At 38.5% G+C, this 25,289-nt stretch overlaps 1 protein-coding gene across 1 annotated transcript; it reads left to right on the top strand.

The window, feature by feature from the left end:
* The first annotated feature begins 1,548 nt into the window (after positions 1 to 1,548).
* On the top strand, positions 1,549 to 25,171 carry aldh1l1 (aldehyde dehydrogenase 1 family, member L1). The gene is made up of 23 exons (XM_040159138.1): positions 1,549 to 1,624; positions 4,974 to 5,112; positions 6,647 to 6,881; positions 6,962 to 7,127; positions 9,281 to 9,382; positions 11,289 to 11,378; positions 12,750 to 12,887; positions 13,863 to 13,988; positions 14,099 to 14,190; positions 15,119 to 15,266; positions 15,381 to 15,500; positions 16,071 to 16,198; positions 17,881 to 18,031; positions 18,168 to 18,238; positions 18,783 to 18,888; positions 18,997 to 19,084; positions 19,297 to 19,390; positions 19,483 to 19,582; positions 20,147 to 20,245; positions 21,277 to 21,442; positions 21,606 to 21,711; positions 21,884 to 22,083; positions 23,367 to 25,171. Exons 2-23 carry the CDS (start codon positions 4,986 to 4,988, stop codon positions 23,420 to 23,422), a joined length of 2,709 nt encoding a protein of 902 aa, XP_040015072.1. The 5' UTR covers positions 1,549 to 1,624; positions 4,974 to 4,985; the 3' UTR covers positions 23,423 to 25,171.
* The last annotated feature ends 118 nt before the right edge of the window (positions 25,172 to 25,289 follow it).

The following is a 25,289-nucleotide window of genomic DNA, read 5'->3' as shown; positions in this document are numbered from 1 at the left end:
TTTGACAGAGTTTAATCTTTGGATAAGAGTTAACCTATTTAGAGTTTATTGCTGTTTAATGACCTGCTGTAACTGTCTACTGGTGCGTTATTTGTGTCTCACTGCAAAATTTACTTTGATGTGCAGAGTGCTGATGAGAAAAAGTGTAAATGCAATACCGACTTAAACCAGTGTGGAGACAGAGCTATTATTTCATTACCCTAGATAACTCTGTATAAAAGTAGCTCTACAGTAGTAATGCTAAATTGGTTTTAATGAGGAGCCAAGCTCAATTAACATTACCTACTTTTATCAGCTTACTTTGATTCATTTGAACATCTTATAAATTGGCCTTCATTTGATTCAATTTGAAACACTTTATTTTACAGCTCTGAAAATTCTGATTCATTTTTTTGATTATGTCTCAGAAAGAACTAGGCTAATTATGGAGAAATTAGCCTACAGATGTGTACCATGTTAAATTGGTATACATCTGTAGGCTAAGTGAAATCAATTGTGAAAACTAGCAAAATCCCCGAGTATAGTGAATCCAGCAAGAGTGGCTGGCCTTTAATTTGTAAGAGGGAGAATGTGTTACTTCTTCTTTCAAAAGTTAAGTTTTCCCACTTTAAATTAGGCAGTTCTTTCAAGTAGGTTGGTGCTCTGTGGTATTTGTACTGCTTATTGCGCTATTGTTTTGCTTTTGTCTGTGTGGTATATTGGGTGTCTGCCATGTGTGGACTGTGATTGATTGTTTTTATCGTGCTTGATTTGATTGTGTATGTTCAATTTTTCAACTGTACCATATAGCCCTCTGGGATAATAGACAGATAATAGGTTTAAAAAAAAAAGGTATTCAATCAGTCAGCCAGATTTTTTGTAAATCATTTGCCTTGCTCTTTTCTCGCTTCAATTGTAATTGTTTTACTTAGCCTACTTTTTCTCAAGTTTTAAATTACTTTAAGCTTCATTTCTTGTTTTTCTTATTTGACTAAACTGGTCACCAACTGACTCAAAATTTATAGAAATCATTGTAGGAATATAGAAGACAAAATACAAAAAGCTCATTTGCATCATCTGGATCTTACTGCTCTTGTTATAGTAGGAGTAAAGAAAAACTCTAAGGCCACAGAAACATCGCTGTCATATTTCCATGTTTTTGTTTAGCATGGAAGGTAAATTTCGATCTGTGGGAACGGTATGTGTTACCAAATGATTGAAGCAATGGAGCTTATGGACGTATCATAGAAAAATTCAAGCTTTTGACACAAATTTTCTTCCAAACAGTTTCTTTTCCAAACAGGGCATATAAAATTCAAATTTAAAACTTTTATTAAAAAGGTTTGGGTAAAGGTAAGTCAGCGGAATTGGTGGAGAAACACGGACTCGACTGTAACGATGTGGTGATTTATCATAGTTGACATCTCTCCCTTTCCCTGTGATTTGGTGCCTTCAGGGACATTAGCGCCTGATAGGTCGCCCCCACGGGCCTCGCGGCCCGCTTCGTCCAATCAACCCGCCTCGTTTGTCCGTTATGTAATTGGGCCGCCTTGCGTGTGCGGCCGAGGGGGAGGAAATTAAAGTAACTCTCCGTCGGCTCGCTCTCGTCGGGTCGAGCGGAGGAGCACTTGTTCTGCGGGCAGGGGTAAGGACGCGTAACGCTGAAGTTTTCTTTCTCTGCTCCACAGCTCTTTTCATGGCGCATATTAATGTGAGCGCAGTCTGCTAACATTGCTCGTCTGCCACACAAATATTGTCGGTGTTTGCAACAACGGTTATGGACATCAGTGTGACCGTTAACTCATCACGGCCGCGCGTGGCTTTACAAAGTGTGGTGGCGATAATGTGAGATTATTACTATAAATGCTAGCTTGTGGTAAAACTGTATGACTTGAGTGGCTTGTCTGAACGTCGTCCCTTCCGTGGGGGAATTAAACCTTTCACCTTCCCTGTCCGTTTTTTGGGGCCAGCACCTGAGGCGTTGGGCCCAACTGAGCGACCTGACTGGTTAGAGCAGGTTGTCAGGCCCCGCCCCTCTCTGCTCAGTGTCAGTGAACTGTCAGACGGTCCCGGATACTGAACAATTCTACTTTTTGACTCGTCAAGAATTGACTGTATCATGGTTGTATGGTAGTGATCGCATTGGTGTTTTTATGTTGAGTGTTACTATGTGAATTTATATGAGTATCACAGAAAAAGCAAAGACAACAGGCATATAAAGAGCTCATGCCTCTCTGCAGGCAGTATACACCTCTCAGTATGTTTTAAAAACATATTTAATTTAAATCCATTCAAAATATTGGATTTATACATGCTTTCTTTGATCAAAAACATCAGAAACTTCAGCTAAAATACATTTAGCCTCCTCTAAAAAATAGATTAGGAGTGCTTAACATTTACATGCACAAATAGGAATAAACACAAATAAATGTGGGTGGGGGGAGTGAATGAACAGCGCTTTCCCCTCTCTCACCGTCCACAGCTGAAGTGCCCTTAGCAAGGCACCTAACCCCCCAACTGCTCCCGGGGCGCTGTGGCTGCCCACTGCTCCAGGTGTGTGTGTGCTCTCTGTGCCTAGTGTGCTCATTTGCTAACTGCTCCTTGTGTCTGTGCGTGTGTGTGCGTGTGTGTGTGTGTGCGTGTGCGTGTGTGTCCATTGCTCAGGAATGGGTGAAATGCAGAGGTCAAATTTCTGTATGTGTAAAACATACTTGGTAGATAAAGGATTCTTCTTTTTTATGTGGTGCTCATATACTGTATTGCCTTATAGTCCACCCCATTTATATCAGTGACGGCAGGCTAAATAACAAAAACACCTCTTTTGTATAATGTAATGCAGTTCAACAGCACCACAAACAACATCCTCCAAAATTATCTCACAGTTGAATCAACACCTCTCTAAAACAGTAAAATAAAAAACAACTGAATATTATAACGTTCATGAAGAAAGATTTGTTGCAGGACTGTTGTATTAGGCTGCATTCATTTTAGATAGGTGTACCTAATAAACTGCAAACAATATGTGCATAGACTTATTCTACATACAGTTTCATGTTATACCATGGTAAAAAAAAAAACATAAAGGTGGACAGTTTGCTCTTTGAACATAGGCAAGAGACGGTAAAGACTTTAACATGTTTGCATAAAGTCTGAGAGAGTGTCTTGTAACCTCTGAGTCTATTAAAAACAACCCAAACTCACAGAAATTTATCATGACATCTGTACACACATACAAACCTAACTGAATCACAGACGTGTTCTTTCCTTCCTGGACATTGTGTATTTTGAAGTCAGTCTTTTGACTGAATGAAGCTCATGACCTCTTCTAGCTTTAAGTGTACTTTAGCGAAAGAAAGACTGCAACAGATTGATACTTGTGTGTGTGTGTGTGCGTGTGTGTCCATTGCTCAGGAATGGGTGAAATGCAGAGGTCAAATTTCTGTATGTGTAAAACATACTTGGTAGATAAAGGATTCTTTTTTATGTGGTGCTCATATACTGTATTGCCTTACAGTCCACCCCATTTATATCAGTGACGGCAGGCTAAATAACAAAACACTTTTGTATAATGTAATGCAGTTCAACAGCACCACAAACAACATCCTCCAAAATTATCTCACAGTTGAATCAACACCTCTCTAAAACAGTAAAATAAAAAACAACTGAATATTATAACGTTCATGAAGAAAGATTTGTTGCAGGACTGTTGTATTAGGCTGCATTCATTTTAGATAGGTGTACCTAATAAACTGCAAACAATATGTGCATAGACTTATTCTACATACAGTTTCATGTTATACCATGGTAAAAAAAAAAACATAAAGGTGGACAGTTTGCTCTTTGAACATAGGCAAGAGACGGTAAAGACTTTAACATGTTTGCATAAAGTCTGAGAGAGTGTCTTGTAACCTCTGAGTCTATTAAAAACAACCCAAACTCACAGAAATTTATCATGACATCTGTACACACATACAAACCTAACTGAATCACAGACGTGTTCTTTCCTTCCTGGACATTGTGTATTTTGAAGTCAGTCTTTTGACTGAATGAAGCTCATGACCTCTTCTAGCTTTAAGTGTACTTTAGCGAAAGAAAGACTGCAACAGATTGATACTTGTGTGTGTGTGTGCGTGTGTGTCCATTGCTCAGGAATGGGTGAAATGCAGAGGTCAAATTTCTGTATGTGTAAAACATACTTGGTAGATAAAGGATTCTTCTTTTTTATGTGGTGCTCATATACTGTATTGCCTTATAGTCCACCCCATTTATATCAGTGACGGCAGGCTAAATAACAAAAACACCTCTTTTGTATAATGTAATGCAGTTCAACAGCACCACAAACAACATCCTCCAAAATTATCTCACAGTTGAATCAACACCTCTCTAAAACAGTAAAATAAAAAACAACTGAATATTATAACGTTCATGAAGAAAGATTTGTTGCAGGACTGTTGTATTAGGCTGCATTCATTTTAGATAGGTGTACCTAATAAACTGCAAACAATATGTGCATAGACTTATTCTACATACAGTTTCATGTTATACCATGGTAAAAAAAAAAACATAAAGGTGGACAGTTTGCTCTTTGAACATAGGCAAGAGACGGTAAAGACTTTAACATGTTTGCATAAAGTCTGAGAGAGTGTCTTGTAACCTCTGAGTCTATTAAAAACAACCCAAACTCACAGAAATTTATCATGACATCTGTACACACATACAAACCTAACTGAATCACAGACGTGTTCTTTCCTTCCTGGACATTGTGTATTTTGAAGTCAGTCTTTTGACTGAATGAAGCTCATGACCTCTTCTAGCTTTAAGTGTACTTTAGCGAAAGAAAGACTGCAACAGATTGATACTTTTTGGTTTTCTTCATAGTTGTAAAGTACTTGCAAGGACAAAAAAATATATAAAATATTCAAGATAGAAACTTTAACCCTTTGAAACCCTTACTCTTTATATAAAATGTTGTTTTCTGGGTTAATGTACCACAGTGAGGTGTGAGGATGAAGATTGCAGTGATTGGTCAGAGTCTGTTCGGCCAGGAGGTGTACAAGGAGCTGAGGAAGGACGGCCATACCATCGTAGGAGTCTTCACTATCCCTGACAAGGATGGCAAGCCTGACCCACTGGGTGAGAACTTTACTTACTGGGACCTCCTCCAGCCGCTACTAAATTATCAGTAAGAGTTTCCAATATAATGAAAACATTTTTAGCACACCTTTCATAAACATACCCATGATGGTGCCAAAAGAAATTTGGACTCTTAACACCATTGGTTTTACCACGGCGGTACTCTAAACTCACTGAAAAAAAAATCAATGTGGCTGTATTAAAGTTGCATCATCATAAGTGTTGGGTGTCCAAATGCATTGCCGGCATGTTATCTCTATATGTGATTATATCACATATATCATCATCTTTATATCAGGACTATCAACAACAATAAAATTCTCTAAGGAAGGGCTAGACATTAATGAAGTTTTGATTGGTTGTGGGTTAAAACTTCCGATTTCAACTTCTTAGTAATAGAAGTTGGAATCTGTAGTTTTAGACAACATATGCAACAGCACCAATATATCTGTGATAAGCCAATATCAGCCGATAAAATTGTCAGCCCAATATATTGGTCGGGCTCTACTTCTTAGTATTCTTCTAAGCTCAATTTACATTTCTGCCTTAAGGGGTTACGATATACCCATGGTGGCTACATAGGCTCCATAGCTGTTGTACACTTTGGTCAGCATGGACTGCTTGTGTTTTTGCCAACAATTTTCTGATGGAGGTAGAGTTTGCTGAAAAAAGAATCACCGTCTTGCCAGCATTTCTCAAAGTCCTACCACAACAATTGTCACTCATCTTAAAAAACTTAAATTTGTTCTAATGTTAGTTGTTTTACGACTGTTTTCTGTTGCTTCCTCGTGGAAGCTGGAAACATTTTTCAGTCTGATCTACAGGCTCAGCAGAGAGTGAAATGCTGTGGATATGAAACTGAAAAGCCAGCTTTTGAAATTTTACATCCCACATCTGATAAAGCATTGCACAATTTTGCAGAAAGGCAGTAATTTTCGGTATGGATAGAACTGCAAACACAATTTAAACTTTTAACCCACGTGCCAGTGCAACAATATTTTCATCCTAATTTCATATTTTTGTTCATTCTCGTTACTTGGTCCTATGAATTCCTCCAGTATGGTTAGCTTTGCTCTTTAAGCCACAAACATCTTTCCCAACTACTGGTCTCACACATCACCCCAAAAGCTCTAAACTTTCCAGCATCACATGAAGGTAATTTTCACCACCAATCTCCAATGTTATTTCTCTTTTATTTTTTATTTTTTTAATGTGAAAAAAAGTTTTATTTATAAGCTTTAAAGCAGCAGCAGATTTAGATTTTACCATGTTTACAAAATTGCAATTAAACGCAACATTACTTTTCTCCTAGTCTTAAATTTCAGTTTAAAGATACCAGAACTGATAACTGATTAATCATTTAACATTCACAACAACATTAAGCATTCTGACAATAAATTAATTAATCCAAAAATAATAGTGATTAATTTATAATAAAAATCATCTTAAGATTTTCAAGTCTTTCTGTCCCTTTGTGACTTAAACCACTTTTGAATGGCGCAATTTAAGAGTTTATCATTCTTTTTTTCCATAGCCACTGAGGCAGAGAAGGATGGCGTAGCCCTCTTCAAGTTCCCCCGTTGGCGTGTGAAGGGCAAGGCCATCCCGGAGGTGGTGGCTCAGTACAAGGCCATGGGTGCCGAGCTCAATGTCCTGCCCTTCTGCTCCCAGTTCATTCCCATGGAGGTCATCGACCACCCCAAACATGGCTCCATCATCTACCACCCCTCCCTACTGCCTCGCCACAGGGGTGCCTCTGCTATCAACTGGTGAGTGACGTCCATGTTCATCAGGTGGGGGGGGGTTTATACAATAAACAGTCTTTTACCTTATGTCCCTGACCACACAGGACCCTGATCCACGGTGACAAAAAGGGTGGATTCACAGTGTTCTGGGCTGATGATGGACTGGACACTGGACCAATCCTGCTGCAAAGGGATTGTGATGTTGAACCCAACGATACCGTCAACACAATCTACAAGAGATTCCTCTTTCCAGACGGAATCAAAGGCACAGTAAGGCTGGTGAAGGGGCAAGGCGTTGTGGGTGGAAAAAACACAAGATAAGTTAAGGTAGTATTGAAGTGGGTTTGTAGGCTAGTTGCTTAAATGAAGTGGAAAATATCAACAGTGACATGAGACACAGTGGTATGCAGAGAAAACACGCATATTACAAACACATTTCGCACACTCATTATGAATGATGCTCAAGTATGCGAATGTGTGGTATAACCACAAAACACACATTCACAATAATGAAAAAAGCACTCCAAAATAAATCACATCTTAAATGTGACCCCTCAAAGACGCCTTCTCATTGGAAGGACAAGAGTGTGTCTATTCTCACAAACCTTTGTCTTTACTCTCATCTGCCACAGTTAAACGTGGTTTAGTTTTTCCTCAGAAGTTAAAGTCACTCATCTGGCACATGCTGTGATGTGGCACATTTTTATATCCAGAGCTCAGTCTGTCTAAAGGGTGCCTTCTTTAAGAGTAGAATTCGGAAAGTCTAGGGTTGGCCGCCATACAATAAACGTAGATGTCATTCATAGTTGACTCTGCATTCAGCCACAGGAAGGAGTCATTTGTATTTGTACTGTAGCTGTACTGTTGTTGATCCCTAAGCATTGACTTTCTTGTCTTACATAACGACATTTAAAGTTGCATTAATCTTTTTTTTGTTCCACTCCACAACAACATGAAAATCAATCACCACTGACATACTATGTTCATATTAGCCGACTGTTGCCTATTTACACAGCAGGCATGGACTAACATTAGCATTAAATTGGAATCATGTTTCTAGCCACCCAGCAAATTTAACTAGAATATTCATTCTTCTTTCAGCTATTTTTGTTCTCCCAGAAACTCAGGAGAGAATAATATCCATCTCTTTAGAAGCTAAGTGCTCCACTGTGTTCACCAGCTCGTTGCAAATTGTGTTTGCTGTTTGGTGGACAGCTAGTGGACAGTGGGTTTATTGGAGCTTTTTTCACTGAAAACAGCTGCCTGCTGCCAGAAGTTAGGTCGATGAGAACAGTTAGCCTGAATCAAAACACTAAAGTTGATGGCTGTAAAAGCAAAACAATGACCCTAAAGACACTAGAACACTCTGAGCTGACGGAAACTGCTGAGTCGGGTGATAATTTCTCAGTGGTTTGTCACTATGAGTGACACCTTTCACATACACATTACAAAATACCAAGTTTCAACAAGTCCTCCAACTTAAATGACCATATACTATAGTTTGCCTTTCCCAACCCACTGATATGAGCCATAGGTGCAAACAAAAGGCAGGCGTACTGGACCTTCGTCATCATGGTAAAGATAATATGATCTAATACAACTCTAGCGTGAAAAATACTTAGTTAGGTTTAGGCACAAGATCTACTTGGTTAGGATTTAAGAAAAGATCATGGTTTAGGTTAGAATAAGTTCTTCCTTAAGGTTAGACGACCTTTGTCGTCATGGCTACAATAGTAAACGTGCAGTTAAGGTTGTGGAACAGTCATGGATAAAAGAAATAGTGTTGTACTAATAGTGTAAAATTGGTGTCAGTTTGGAAATGAACCTGGGTCTCCTGACTGAAAGTCCTGTGTTTTGTTGACCCATCCGTCCACCTCCTCCTAATGTGGACTTTCCCGCTCTATATAGTACATCACCCAACTTCCTCCTTGGCTCCAGTCATAATTACTACGGCCGCTAGAGATGACTTAACAATAAAATGTAACTATGGGTCGTAAATAAGCAAATGCAAGCTGGTGCACTCAGAAATCTTATTCATAACAAGATGGTTTGTAAAATGGACGGTTGTGATGTTAATTATAAGTGAATTGAAGTAAATGGACTAAAGCGTCCAAAACCACTGGTGAGGTTCTATCGTAAGTAACAAAATGAACAAAAATTTTACAGTCCAAAATATGAGGAACTTTTTGTATTTTTATTAGCAACACTAATAAGGGGAATCCAGCCCCTATCATTTTCCTCATAAAATCTTTATCAATCACAATGATAACATATAGGTAAAGCTAACAAGTGAATAAATCAGTGTATCGCGTTCAGATGCTTGCAGTCCATTTCTCAACATGTCAAACACTATGATGGCAAAGTCCATAGAGATAGCATCAATGTTTTGCATCAGTAAAGTGAACTACAATGTTCTGGTCCAGGTGGAAGCAGTGAGGTTGATTGCTGAAGGGAAGGCCCCAAGGATCATCCAGCCACAGGAGGGAGCCACGTATGAGTGCATCCAGAAGAAAGAAAATGCGAAGGTAATATGAAAGGACATCTGGACAGATCACTTCCCACTAGTTCCAGTTTGTTTATAAAAAAGCATGTATCATGAGTTCGCATAGAGTCTGTGACAATCATCAGTGTATCATAATGCAGCTGTGGAGTCCTTTTGTGTTGATGATTTCTGAGTGGACATGGCTATTTTAGGGGAACAACAAAGGCAGAACTGATAAATACAGACTTTTAAAGTGAAAGTAATGCATGCTCACCTGGTGATTAAATTTTTAAAGAATAATTCCCCCAGGTTACATTTGACCATACAATACTTTTATGACTGAGGAACTGTCAGGTGGCACAAAGTTCATATTAACAGTTGCCCATATTGATTGCAACATCTTTAAAACTGTGTCCTATATAATTACATTTTAATGAGAAAAAATGTATTTCCTGGAAAATTACTGTAACATTTAATGCTTTAAGGCTACCTTTAAAGTGCCTGGTGATAGTGATATAATTCTGTTTTTTCAATAATTTTAATAATAGTAATAATAACAGTGATAAGAATAATAAGGAGAGGAAGAATACTAGAAACAGATTTTGTGGAACTTTTCAAAACAATTTGTCACAAAAATTTAAATTGTAATTAATATATGCAATAATGTAATGCAACACAAATGGAAAAGACATACAAGCTATGAAACTATAGCAATTCAGTATTTTGGGGGGAATTTTGCCTTTGATGGATAGTAAACGAGGGCTGAGAAAAGTTCGCCAGATTCGAACCAGGGACATTGTGATTATTTTGTCAGCATCTTAGAAAAGACAACCTTTTAAGATGTGATTTGAAGCACCATATTTCCTAAAATAGTGAGCTGGGCCTTTATTTACCTCAACTGTAGAAAGTAACGGGCTTTCATTTGAAGCAGGCTTGTAGTAGAGGCAGGCCTTGAGTTCTAATTCCCTCTGTTTGACAAGTATAATTGGTCATACTTTAGTTGGAAGCTGGCTTTGATCCGTTCCTGTTTGCCCTGTTAAAGGTTACTGCATTACACTTCTAATACAAACTCAACACTTCCTGTAATTGTCTCAAATTAAAAGTTCTCTAGTGTTTCAATGGACAGAAACCCTTAATTTCTTAACAGGGATTTTATTGTGAAACATTTGCAGGCATACCATATGCTACTACCATGTATTGGCACTTGTATGTCACTACAAACTATGGTTGGCTGAGACATTAACACACACACCATTAAAATCAGTTACCTGTTTTAATGTTGTGGATGAATGGTGTACATCCACAGTGACTGAAATAGGACAATAATACTTTAGATGTGTAATCTAGAACAAAGTGTTGAAAACAGAATGATTATATTGTTGAATTTATTAAAGTAAAGTGGTAGAAATGTCCATCATGCTTAACTGGCATGCACATTCTATGTAAGACGCCAGGAGTTTATCCACCCTTGTTTTTCCCTGGCCTGTATTACTGGGCTGGCCTTTATTTGTTTGTGTCGACCACGCCCCCAGCCATTACCGGAGAACCAACTTTTAATTGACTACCGCTTTTTATTTGAGGGAAATATGGAATGTCACCCTGCAATCCCATATTTAGGCAGGAAGTTCCAGAGAACAGTCGGAAAAGTGCTAGAGATCTTTAGTCTTGAACTAGGATTTGGGGACATTTATAAGGACCTTCAAGGTGTCTTCAAATGAAATCCAGAGGGACAATTTTTTTTAATTCATCACATTTCACTTAGAGTGCAATACTTTTCTCTGTTTGGTGTTTTTTTTTTTTTTTGGCATTTGTTGCCAGTGTGGTTGCCAAATGAGATGAAAATTTTGTCCTGCTCATTGAAACAGGTGGAACAAATCCTGGGTTCATTTAGATTTTCGTGTGTTACAACTGAGAAGGTAATCGTAACAGTTTTTGCTGTTTGTGGACAGATTGACTGGAACCAGACTGCTGAGGCTCTCCACAACTGGATCAGAGGAAACGACAAAGTGCCTGGTGCCTGGGCAGAGGTGGATGGACAGGTGACAGTTTCTTTTACCTCTACTGGAAAGTATTTTAGGAAACTCGGTTGTAACCGCAATTAGATTTTGAATTCTTATCGTGGACAGTTAAGTAAATGTTTAAACATGAAAAAAATTGTTTGATAATTTTGAAATATAATCTAGAAGAATGAAAGTATTATCTTCTGATGTTGTCAATTAACACACTTCTAGAGCTGCTCCAATATTATATATACAGTATATTGCATATAATATAAAATATCATATTCAAGACTGACTTCAACTCAACTCTGGTTTATGCTTTTATATCAAAAAGAAAGCTTAGTATCCTTTCAGAAAAAATAGTTCTGACCCAGACAATGTTCTCACATTCCTGGATCATCGACACAGTGAACCAATGTTTCCAAAACTCAGTATATTTATCTTGGTGTGGTATTCACAAATGCTTCATGGGACTCCGAATAAATGACTTATTAATGTACGCACGTTTCAGGCAAGCATTTTTCCTTAAAGCACAAAATATAAAATGAAGCTCAGTGTGATTACAAGCAGTGAAATGACTTGCTACTGGATATTTCTCATCATCATCACAAGCAGAATATTTTCCGTATTTACCGTAAATTACAGTGAGGGACCTGTGTAAATTAAAGAGTGACACTGTGCAGTAACCAGCTGTGACAAGGAAAGTTACCATTATTTGATAAAAAAATGACTGCTCTTATTGGTAGGCTGGATTTCTCGAGTGTCTGTTAAACCAAATTCCTTCTTGTGGCGCATTCTGGTGGTGGCTCAAATGCCATGCCTACAAAATTAAATTGAATGGTAAATTCAAATAGTGAATATGTTAAAAATGTCCTTGTAGGGACTGATGGGAGGAACCTCTGTATACTGCACATATTGCCTATAGCTATGAGCGATTGTTCAGCATAGTAGATAAGAAAAAAGAAAAAAGGAAAATGGGGTATGTTGGCTGATGTCCAAGTTTGAGACGGTCATTAGAACTAGAACAAGTTAGGACTTAAGAGGCTGTACCTCTGCTTTGCTTTACCCACAATCTAAAATTAATTGTATTGCACTACTACTTGTAACTAGTACCTGTTGAACTCTAGCTTGGATCATAATAACTATGTGATACATGTTGAATGTGATACAACTGATGGCTATATTGCTTCGCTTTATTAGTATCATAAAATACACCTTTAGTTTCCACTCAGAAAAAGGACATCTGCCTGAAACATATGTACATTAATTAATAAACCATTTAATGGTGCGATTTAGCGGTATCTTATTTTTAATTAAGAATACAAGTATTTCCAAAAATGGCAACTTTTGTGTTCTATCACTTTACTGTCCTCTCCAAAGTTGTGCTGTCTTCTGTATCTTTTCCTGTAGAAAGTGACTTTCTACGGCTCCACTCTGGTGGATAATGGCACCACAGCTAACGGTCAGTCCCTGGAGATCCCCGGAGCCAGCCGACCTGGTATTGTCACCAAGGCAGGCCTGATGCTGTTTGGCAATGATGGCAAGGCAGTAAGTCAGCTTACTAAACTTTGGATGCACTACACTTGCAGTTGATTTGACCAAGATTTAATGTTCATGTATGTTTTGAGAGCTCTGTCAAACAGCAGAGCCTATTCCAAATCTATCTGTATAACCATTTGACCATAAATGACACTTGACGTGTCTCGGACTGAAATATTGTGCTTGTTTGTGATTACATTTCATATCAGGCGGGTTGACTTTATTATTTTGAACTATTTTGTTAGTATGCTAAGAGATTTAAAATTCAAATTTACTTTTCTAACGCAAACTGCATCTTTTCAGAGTAGTGAGTAGCCCTAATTGCCAGAATTTTCCAGAGCACTGAAAAACTTTTCCAAAATTGTTTTGTGTCTTTTTGGCATACACCAATTACAACACAAGTATTTTTAGGTTTTCATACTATATTTAGGGTACAAATCAATTTACCATATTAGCTCAGGACAGATGACTATTTGTACAGTGTACACATCTCCTGCAGTTCATTAAAATTAAAGTTAAAGTGACCCCGATGTATCGTGTGTGTGTGTGGGTTTGTGTTTGTGTGTGTGTGTGTGTGTGTGTGTGTGTGTGTGAGAGAGAGAATGGGTGAATGTGGCAGTAGCGTAAAGTGCTTTGAGTGGTCGATAAGACTAGAAAAGCGCTATATAAGTGCAGTCCATTTACCATTTACCATTAAAATATATCAGAAATTACCCAAAACACATATGCACACTGAATGTTGTCAAGTAAGAATATTCCCTTTAACTCTCAAATACAGTGTCACATGACTTGATGTTTTCTTCTGCTGACTCCATTCAAGACAGTTGTCCTGCTGTAGTCATATTTTATACATAGACTGAGACTATAACCCTGCTGATTTAATGTTTTTTAGCTTATTTTTGGATTTAAACCGGTTTCACATTTTATTCAGTTGTCATGATCATTTCATACGCCTTGTCTCTCTCTCACTCTCTTTCTCTGCAGCTGTTGGTGAAGAATCTGCAGTTTGAAGATGGGAAGATGATTGCTGCAGCGCAGTACTTTAGCACAGGGAGCAGTGCTGCTGTGGAGCTCACAGAGGAGGAGAACACCTTTGCTGAACAGATGAGGGTAGGTTATCTTCTCCTACAAATTCAAGGGAAGTTGAAAAACCACTAAATCTAACTGAGAAGGTGCCAGCAGAATGTCTTATGCTGACTTTTGACAATGTTTTCTCTCAGGCAGTGTGGAAGAGCATTCTGAGTAATGTGGATCATATTGAAGACGCAACTGATTTCTTCAAGTCTGGTGCTGCTTCAATGGATGTGGTCAGGTAATGAATAATACAACTATGTCAAATAGGATTGTTGTTCTTGTTCCTCTTTCATTTTAGAATATTTATCTGTTGAATTGTGTTGCCCTTAACCATATCTGCAATTATATAACTTAAATTCCCACATTACCATAATTACAATGGGTAATGAGTTTAAAATTTTAGTGCTTACAACTTCAAATAAAAAGTTAAAAAGTCATGGGTTGACCTCTGTCCAGAGCTTTACAAATAAAATCTGCATGAGTAAAAACTCTATCAAATAGCTAGTTAAAGTGACAGTCCACAAAAAATCTATTCTTAGAGCATCAAACACTCACATCCAGCAGACATGGCAGGTTGCTGTAAAAAGTTTGTAGTGTCCTTGTGAACAAAGAACGGCAGCTGTACTTAGTTTGATTTCTTATAAGTTACGTTGTGTTTTAGTGTCGTTGAGTTTTCCTAGTATCATAACGTAAAATAATAAATATGATTAAAAACATGTAATAATTAAAGCTTCTTCTGCAGCATAGCTCACTTCTCTATATCCATTTTTATTCTCAGTAAACGTTTACTTTTTTTTTTTTCCCCAAAACATGGCTTGATACACTGAAGCAACAAAAAAGTTTATGGGAAATGTGTTGGACAAACATTCTCACTAATATTCCCACCTGTGTGAGATAGTCTGCTAACTAGTTTACTTTGTTTAGGGTCATTATGCTAAGGTATCATAACTAAAATAACTTTCATATTTTGAAGTTTACAAATGCAAAAGTGAAATCCCTGTACTATAATCTCTATTTACCTTTTATTTTCCTTTTTTCCAATACTTATCATCACTCCATCCTTTTCCATTTCCTTGTCTTATGCCTCTCTGTCGGTCATATACTCCCAATTCCCCTTCCCTGTCCCCTCTCCTCCTTCATCATTCTCATCATGTGGCTGTCTTCAGGCTTGTAGAGGAGGTGAAACTTCGGGCCAGTAGCTGCCAGCTGCAGAACGAGGACATCTACATGAATACTACCTTCCAGGATTTCATCCAGATGTGCGTCAGGAAGCTCAGAGGGGAGGATGATGAAGAGGAACTGATCGTCAACTATGTTAGTGCAATTTAAATTCACAGAGAACTGCAGTTATTGACTGATACTGGTTACTGTTTTGCCAAGGGAAGACAACATGTTGGTTATAGTCATGTACACTGTTTAATTCCACAGGTGGAGAAGAACATCAACAACATGACCATCAAATTGCCTCATCAGCTATTCATCAATGGAGAGTTTGTTCATGCAGAGGGAGGAAAGACCTACAAAACCATCAACCCCACTGATGGCACAGTAAGGGGACGAAAGACAGACAGAGAATGAAGGCAAAATTAACACAACTATAGAATTACACTAACGTGAGTGAGTGAGTTCTGTCTAGAACACTCTGTCTGTCATTAAACACTGTCTTTCTCTTTATCGTTTATTAAAAAACCATTACATATTCAGGGTCAGGGTCAACACATCTAAAATAAAAAAGTTTTTTTTTTTTTTCTGGCCAGTAGTAAACAAAAGATGGTAGCTGCAGCTGTTGAGAGGTTTCTATGTTACAGGTATCGAAAAGTGCTGCTGTATATGGTTAGATATAATTGCTCTTTGGAATGCCTGTCAGCCGGTCACAATATACAATGGATGGAACTAATTTTGATATAATTAAGGTTTTACAGGCTGACTTCATCAACATTTTAATTGAAAAGACATAGTTCTCCATTAAAAGTATTCAAATTATAAAAAAAGAAAAATCATTATCCAGTATATTGTTGTAATCCCATCTAACTGACCTCACAGGGAAGGACATTTTTTTTCTTCAGGCTGGAATGCCACTGTTCTCTCCAGTATCTCCTATATGTGTCTGTCCTACAGGTCATCTGTGACGTGTCTCTGGCCCAGACAAGTGATGTGGACAAGGCAGTGGCTGCTGCTAAGGAGGCCTTTGAAGAGGGAGAGTGGGGAAAAATGAACCCCAGAGACAGAGGCAGACTCATCTATAAGTAAGTAACTCTAGAGCTTTAAAAATGTATTTACTCACTTAGCTTCTGACTTTGAGTGGTGGGATTCCTACATGAATCAAATATGACCAAAATCACACGCACACAGTCCTGATGAAGCAGCATCAGTATTTGAGAAGTAAACTCTGAATAAATAATACCTGAATATGTTTTTGTTTTTTTTTGGTTTTTTTTTAAACTTTGTTCTCATTCATTTAGCCATGAATATTTAATGTTCTAGAGAAATACACTTAATATGTAAATCTAAGTTTTCAGGACCTTTATGTTTTAAAGGGCAACATACACTGGCCTATGACAATACAAAATTACATAAAATCAATACACTCACATTTTTCTCTTTTGTAAGCCCACACACCAGCTGCCCGGTAACATCACATCTCAGCTACCGTGTGTGCTTTGAGCATCAATGGATGTGTATTGGGTAACCTCTGAAAATATTATTGCAATGATGCCATGACCACTTATCAAAGAAAAGGTGTTCTGTGGTTAAAAAAGATTGTAGTCTTTTAAATTTGGTAAGTTCTGTGTCACCATTGAATTAAATAGTAGCAAAGTATGATGCATAACTATTGGTGGTATGGCTACCTGCACACAGATTTAGGACCATGGGCAAGGCTGGATTACCCACCAGGCAAAGCAGCCAACTGCCATGAAGTAGCATGGGATCATGGGAGTTGTTGTCTTCTCCAACACCGCTGTCATTGCTGTCAACTTCTCCCGGTTAGGATTCCTTAACTGTCAATCATTCAGGAGGTTTTTACCTGGAGCCGAGTTATCTGCAGAGGTCTCCTTCTCTCCAAAACAATCGGACCAGGTGGTTAAAATGGGTAAAAACTCTGAATAAAGTAGCTTCACGTTAATAACCATCCCGTAGGGGCTGTTAGCTGCCGCTAATGTAGCTTAGCTTGTTTCTCTGGTAACTTATAATCCGGATGTTCAGGAGGTTTTTACGTGGAGCAGAATAATCCAGAGAGGTCTCCTCCTTTCCAAAAAAAACGGACCAGGTGATTAAATTTGGAAAAAAAAAACTGACTAAAGCAGTTATTGCTCAGGTTGTTTCTCTGATAACTTAAGATCAAGACGTCCAATGACTAAACTCCGTCATCCAGTTAATATATATAGTTATAAATGACCAGGATCTAAAAGGCGTATTGTATAAATGTGGCTTAAAACTGGATAAAAAAAATCAATTTTGACCGCTTCTGGCAGACAACCACAACACTGATGCATGTGCAGAGGGGATATGATGCCATTGACAGGCAACCGAATTAAATGGACCTTGATTAAAATTACGGATTTCTTTAGGTTGGAAAATTGCTGTAAACATTTGGGATACCGCTACGTGTACAAATCAACAAAATATATGACATTGGTCTAGTCGTGTTTAGACATTCTAATGCGGAAAAGCTGCATATTATACCTTTAAATTTTTTAGTTATAGTAGGGGCCCACCTAACAACAAGTCTTTGACCCATGATCCCCAATGGGCTAATCTGGCCATGACATTTGGTTAACTGTTGACTGGAACCATATTTAAAGGTTTGTGGTGACATTTCAATAATGCTATGGGGCAAATGGTTTGATGAGTGGGTCGCCATTTTGTTTTTATCTCATTATCAAGCATGTTTCCTGATGTAAGTGAGCCTCTGCCTCCCTGTCCACAGGCTGGCTGACCTTATGGAGCAACACCAGGAGGAACTGGCCACCATCGAAGCCATCGACTCCGGAGCTGTTTACACACTGGCCCTCAAGACTCACGTGGGCATGTCCATCCAGACCTTCCGCTACTTTGCTGGCTGGTGTGACAAGATCCAAGTAAAGCCTGCCAGTGTCACTCATAAAAGGAGATGAACATTTGATGAATGCTACCATCAAATGATAGTACTACATAGTCAGTAAACAATAGGATATGGATAAATACACTGAAGTAAGTTACATCCTCTTTTCACAGGGCAGCACTATCCCCATCAACCAGGCCAGACCCAATCGTAACCTCACCTTCACCAAGAAGGAACCAATAGGGTGAGAATGAGTGGTTTTTTTGGGGGGTTTTTTTGGGAATGTTTAAGCACTTTAATGTCTCTATTATTAAATACAAACATGTTGTTTAATCACATGTTGAATAGATAGAAAACGATTACATTACATATGTTATTTGAGATTACATCTTAAAATTTCATAAATAGACACTATCAGACAAACTTTTAGTTTGCTGTAAAACAGTAACTTGGTAGATTCCAACCAAATGCTGGAAATGGGTGCTGCTCTGTGCCTGCCCAGTATTCTTAAAAAGTTGTGCAGGTCAAATGCACAGGATGCATTTCTCCATTTGGATCAATAAAGACTAATATCATTTGTATCACTCACCTAGTGTTTATGCCCTAAGCAAATAAATGTTGATCAGCAGCAAGAAATGCTATAGAACACCTTAAACTTATGATCACTTAAAGTTATTGCCTTGAACCACAGTCATTCCAATGTCTCTTTCCCATATTACATATATAAATAAATAAATAGAGACAGACATTTGAGTTATTAGCAAAGTCCTCCCTTTCTTTCTTCTCAGAGTGTGTGCCATCGTGATTCCCTGGAACTACCCTCTGATGATGCTGGCTTGGAAGACAGCAGCCTGCCTTGCAGCTGGAAACACAATAGTCCTTAAACCTGCTCAGGTCAGCCTCCACACTGGCAGTCAAAGACTAAATGAAAATGACTGTGCAACTCTGCAGTAATACTGTTGAGTGCATTAAAAAACACAAGTAATTCATGTCTGTTTCCAGGTGACTCCACTGACGGCTCTGAAGTTTGCTGAGTTGGCAGCAAGGGCAGGACTGCCCCGTGGTGTCATTAATATTCTGCCTGGGTCAGGTAGGCAAGCACACATTTGGCCTGGGTGGACATCAGATTTGTTTTGTTTGTATTGTAGTTCTGTTTTAAGGTCATCCCCAGATTAACCATATGCTGTAAATACAAGCAGCTCTTCAAAGCATGAAAGCCACTGGCTTCCTTGTCAAACATCACCATGAGCCCGAGACTTACTACTGAAGCTATGAATTATTAAACTCATCCTTTTCTCTTAGGTGCTTTGGTGGGTCAGCGTCTGTCTGACCATCCTGACGTCCGTAAACTGGGCTTCACAGGTTCCACTGAAATCGGTAAACACATCATGAAGAGGTGAGAGGTAAAGGACATTTACAAAACCTGATCAAAACTGAATTTAATATACCTGCTTATGTTTGTGTATCTGTGTTATTATCCATCTAAAGCTGCGCAGTCAGTAATGTGAAGAAGGTCTCTCTGGAGCTCGGAGGAAAATCCCCTCTCATCATCTTCAGTGACTGTGACATGGACAAGGCTGTGCGCATGGTGAGTTTTTTGTCATCTTACACATATTTACAGGTGTTATATGTATGTATGTTTCTGCTCTCACTACATAGCCAAAGCGAGTTCAACTTCAAACTTCATTCCTTTACTCGCCATGAGCTGTCTCCAGCAGTGGGAAGCAACGCCAATGTCATGCCAATGTTTTGCTTCTGTTTCTATCACTTCTTTTGCTCTACTGAAATTAGCATAGCAGAGATGTTCCCCTCTATTTTTGAGCAAGCCAAAATGATTGATGACTGATTCTGACCAATCAGAGAAGGCCTAAGTCAGGGGTGGGTGGCTGTCAGTCAATACGTGAATACACTTCTGGTCTACTACTCTCCTCGCACTGAGGCTTCAGGCTTGTTTTTGCTGCTGAAAGATGTAGCTATGGGTAACACGTGGGCAAAAAAGGCCTGGATTCCTGCATTAGCTGAGACAGCGAACAGGACACGGAGGCGTGGGACAAGTCTCATGCTAGTGCTAGCGTGATTTCCAGAACTTGCATATTTTAACTTCAAATACTTACAGAGTTATAACTACAATGTTATTTTGTATGTATTCCAGGGCATGAGCTCAGTGTTCTTCAATAAGGGTGAGAACTGCATCGCAGCCGGCAGACTGTTTGTGGAAGACACCATTCATGACCAGTTTGTGAAAAAAGTGGTATGTGCCTTTTTATCTCACACTGTTTGTGTTTCTCAATTCAGATTTTTTCCTAACCTCTGAATAGACAAAAGCCGGCTAGAGGCATTTTATTCATTTCTGATCTAAATCTCATTGCATATGAATACTTGAACTGCAATTTGTCACTAGTGTCAACACAATAAGTAAATACTCTGAGGTGGTTTTCATGAGTTAGAGCCACAGCAGCTTCAAAACAGCACGTACGCACCTCACACAGAACTTAGAACAGGCATACATGTAGTTCACTAGAGCCATCTGAGGGTTACATGATAAGGCAGAGATTAAAAAAATGAGGTAAATTTCACTTTTTTAATCTTTCTGTCTACACAGTGATTTGTAAAATGCCCATCCAAAGCATATATATAGTATATAAACTTAATTCTGATTCATTACTTTTAATTAATCAGTTTTTATTATTCTTTTCAATTCAATTAAATTCTATTTATATAGCGCCAAGTCATAACAGAGGTTATCTCAGGGCAAACACACAGTTTTCTATACGGTTATTGTAATGTACCACATGATCAGAGCATACACCATGTGCACTCCGGTCCATTCGGATCCACTCGGTTACTGGACATATTGACACACAGCCCCAAGCACCCGTGGCAGTGAAACGAGACCCTAACCAACCCAATTAGACTGAGTAGAAGTTGGAGCTGGTCCGACAATGGTCCCAAATCAGTTCTTGGTTCCTCAGAACCAGGGCGACCCATGAGGACCTCTAGTCTTTACTCTTCTACAGCATCGGTAACAAAACACTACCTGTCCATCGCTTGTAAGCTACAGCAAGTTTGTTTAATTTGTCCGTCACTCCCCTGCTGCAGCTCAGCCTGCCAGCTGCTGTGAATCAAACACTGACACGCCTTTGCAGCTGCTGAAGAAGGAAAAGGAACATTTATGACATTTCTCCAGTGACCTTTTTTTCTAACTTTCAGTGACTAAAACTAAAAGGGATGACTATAAGTAATTTCCGTTGGATTTTAAAGTTTGAATGTCTTTTCTCTGAGGTTGAGGAGGTCAAGAAGATGAAGATTGGTGATCCCCTGGACCGCTCCACCGACCACGGCCCTCAGAACCATAAAGCCCACTTGGACAAACTCGTGGAGTATTGTAAGACCGGTGTCAAGGAAGGAGCCACCCTGGTCTGTGGTGGCAAACAGATTCAGCGACCAGGTAAGACAACAGGAGATCAATAGTGTAGTGCGCCTCGGATTTCAGCCAGTCAGTGTGGTCCACCTCTGATATTATAGATGATGATGCAGTTTGAGTGATTCCATATTCATTTTTCTCATGTAGTTCTATACATGTATAATGTGATGTCTTGTTATGTTTTCAGGTTTCTTCTTTGAACCCACAGTCTTCACTGATGTGCAAGACCCCATGTACATTGCTAAAGAGGAGTCATTCGGCCCCATCATGATCATTTCCAAGTTCAAGGGCGGGTAAAGCTAAATCAAGATTTCTTCACACTTTGAAATTACTCATTTTCCCCATTTTGCTTCATTTGCCACAGCTCACAGAATTTGCGTGACAAAATAAGACTAGCCTTGAGTCCTTTCTGCTCTATTCTGATTCTCCCACTGCCCCGTCTCCTCTCTATCTCCCTGTCTTAAGTGAAGTGGACGATGTCCTGAGAAGGGCCAATGCTACAGAGTATGGCCTGGCATCAGGTGTTTTTACACGGGACATCAGCAAAGCTCTGTATGTCAGTGAAAGGCTCAATGCTGGCACAGTTTTTGTCAACACCTACAACAAGACTGATGTGGCCTCGCCTTTCGGAGGCTTTAAACAGTCTGGATTTGGCAAAGACCTGGGTAAGAAAAACCGCTGCTGCTGTTACTTTGTATTAAAACCAGGTAAAGGAAATATAAGTAAATAGGTCATGTTTTAGTCACACTGTTAATTTAAAATTATTACAATTAACACTTATTTTTAATCTTACATTGGCTATTTAAAACAGGCTTGAATTAACCTGATAATGTTGCCTCTGTGCTGGGTTGGACTGAATCCAAATATTTGCCCTCCACATTTGAGGAATAAGCCCTCTCCAGACTTTGGTCATGCATACCATGATCTGTTCACAATCTTCATGTGAAATGCGCGAGGACGCTGGGTTGCAAGTAAAGTGCACAAAGATGGGACTTAATACCACAATCGTTATCATGTATATGATTTAAAGTTCCTGATCCTGTAACCATTGTATGTTTCTGAACAGTACTCTAAAAATAGTTTTACGTCAAACATAAACATTAAATGTAAAACACTTTTGGTTCCTTTAAATGTTCCTCCTGTTCACATACAGTACATCCCCACTTTGTGTTACTGTTCATCAGATTTAGCTCAACAAGGAAATGTAGTCCAGGAAAGCAGGAAATTTTGTATTAAAAAGTTTGGAAAATACCCAGTTAATTTGTTTAACTCAGATTGCTGAGGCAACGTATTAACTTAAACTCTAGAATACATTTTGCACAGCATGAGGAGTGTGGACATTGTCCTCCATCACTTAATATTAAAATCTCATTTGGAAGGGATCTCGTACTGTCAGGAATGATTACAGTATGTGTATGAGTATGTGAGTATTGTTTTAAGTCAAACTTTAAAAAAGGTAAACCTATCCTTAAAAACACTAACATTTGTAATTTATGCAAGATATGTGCAGGGTCTGCGGTTGTACTTTGAGTCTAATTATATGAACATTAGTTTTTTTTTAAATTATTATTATTAGTAGGGCTTAATTCTTTTAGCATCCAAAAGCTACACCAAATCCCTAAATTTCTTTTCATCTTACTGTCGATATTTTGATATCAAAAATAAGATGAATATCTGCTATTTATTTCATTGATTTGTGCTGTGTTGTGTGTGTGTGTGTGTGTGTGTGTGTGTGTGTGTGTGTGTGTGTGTGTGTGTGTGTGTGTGTGTGTGTGTGTGTGTGTGTGTCTGTGTTTAGTTTCAAATATAAACCTATCACATCTGTGTTTCCTTGCTGGTAAGAAACCCAAAAGGGGTACCCCAAAACCTAGCAGCCTTAGGACAGTGGACACCAGTCTGTCTTCATTAATATCCAAACTTACTGTCAGTCTCTCTGTTACTCCAACAGGACAAGAGGCTCTCAATGAATACCTGAAGACAAAGGCAGTGACCATTGAGTATTAAGCCACATTACAGAGGAAAGAAAGCAATGAGGAAATCGGCTTCCGGCATGCAGTGCCGTACTTTGTGTGGTAATTGACAGAAGAGTCATGTAGAGGGACTGTTATACTTAAAGCCTTAACATGTTAATTAATCAGATTAACATTTTAAATTTGTCTAACACGTCAATATTCAGTCCTCTCAAAAACACACACCTGAGCCATGTTGTAATATATATTGTTCTGAAATATGCAAATGAAGTATGTTTCTAGGTGGCCCGAATAACTTCTGAGACTGCTTTTGTTATCAGTGTGTTTGAGTTACAAGAGAGGAATTTCAAACAGATTGCATTCATTTTTAAAATGACTTACATTAGGTCAGAAGTCTTAAGAAATATAAATTTCTAACAATTTTTGGTTATCAATGAAAACTGCTGAGCAACCCACTGCTGTGGACCTCTTTATTACTGCTGTTATCACATCTTTTTCATGATGCATTTTAAAGGGGTTGTTTTAACATTTTGGAAAATACACTTATTTACTTTCTTCCGGAGTGAATTGAGAAGATTGATACAACTCTCATATCTGTATGCTAAATATAGAGCTGCAGTAATCCTTATGAATTATAGGCAATAATGCTTACGAATTATACGATTAGTGTGACTGTTATACTATACTTGTTAACTGAAAACTACCTAAACTGAAACCAGTGCTGATACAAAACCTGATTTCATGTACTTGTGCCACAATTATATTTCTTTTTTCCACCATCTTTTTTTGATGAATATAAGCATAATTGTCTTCTTGATCCAACAAATAAGCCAGACTTCTTACATGCATCAGTGTTTAAATCCTTAAAAGAAAAAAAGGACATACAATGACCTTGCTTCAATAAAATACAGTACAAAATGATTATATAATCAGAGAATATCTTATCAAAGAATGTAAACCAGACTGGAAATCTCAGCAGGTACTCTACACCAACTTCAGTACATAAGTTTTTGATACTTGCTAGACACACTTCCGAGTGTCAGATATTGAGTTTTGATATAACGTGAGACAAAGAGATCATTGGGATCCTGCAGATCCTAACACTTTTGGGTACTGGGTAAATGTATATGACTGTGAGTGGTGCAGGAGGTAAACATCAAGTCTATAGTATGAAATTAAATACAGTATATAAAAATATGAGGATGTTTACCAGTCATGTAAATGTTTTGCCTTCCTTTTAATTCTATGCCTCCAAATACAGTACGAAAGACAGTGAAGTTTGTATTTTCATCCTCACTTTTTAGACTAATCGTGTAGTAGTGACTTAAGTTTTGGTTAAACGTGATCATTTTAACAGGATGCTGGCATGGAAAAAGTTATGAATTTACAATTTTCCGTGACTGAGTGAGTAAGTGAGTGAAGTTACACAATTGGTCAGCCAAATGATGTGTGCCTGAATGCTAAGTTAAACCATCGGTCGGCTGGCCAAGTGTTGGAGTTCCCCCAATGGCTCTTTTGAAAATGAAATGGAACATTTTCGGATACGTCAGAGGGACATTCTATTATGTTGGGGGGAGGGATGTACCGATTTACCGATCTTTTTTTTTTTTCCCAGACCCCTTTAGCGACTTTTCTTCACAAAAACACCTAGCCACAAATCTGTCGTTTGGACAAAACGTAGCTCCTTTCCATAGACCAGAGTCACCAGTATTGCCCTGCAAGCGCAAGGTTGGGCTTTCCCTCCGCAGGCACACCTCTCTATGCATTTCATTCAATTGACCACACGGCAGTTGACATAGATGTGAATGAGATGTGAATGCTAAAATCAAAAAAATTAATTTTCTTCATCAAAATACACTGACAAAGCAAAATCAGAATTTTAGAACTGCTTGCAATTTTAT

Source organism: Xiphias gladius, chromosome 21 (assembly GCF_016859285.1).
Source record: "Xiphias gladius isolate SHS-SW01 ecotype Sanya breed wild chromosome 21, ASM1685928v1, whole genome shotgun sequence".
In the NCBI taxonomy this organism is placed as follows: Eukaryota; Metazoa; Chordata; class Actinopteri; order Istiophoriformes; family Xiphiidae; genus Xiphias; species Xiphias gladius.
This window is presented reverse-complemented; position numbering and strand designations above follow the sequence as displayed.

Excerpts from the sequence above, each read along its gene's own strand:
- aldh1l1 (XM_040159138.1), top strand. The coding sequence starts at position 4,986 with ATGAAGATTGCAGTGATTGGTCAGAGTCTGTTCGGCCAGGAGGTGTAC. Across the intron at positions 18,889-18,996 it reads TAGTCCTTAAACCTGCTCAG|GTGACTCCACTGACGGCTCT; the intron begins GTCAGCCTCCAC and ends GTCTGTTTCCAG. Across the intron at positions 19,391-19,482 it reads GGTAAACACATCATGAAGAG|CTGCGCAGTCAGTAATGTGA; the intron begins GTGAGAGGTAAA and ends ATCCATCTAAAG.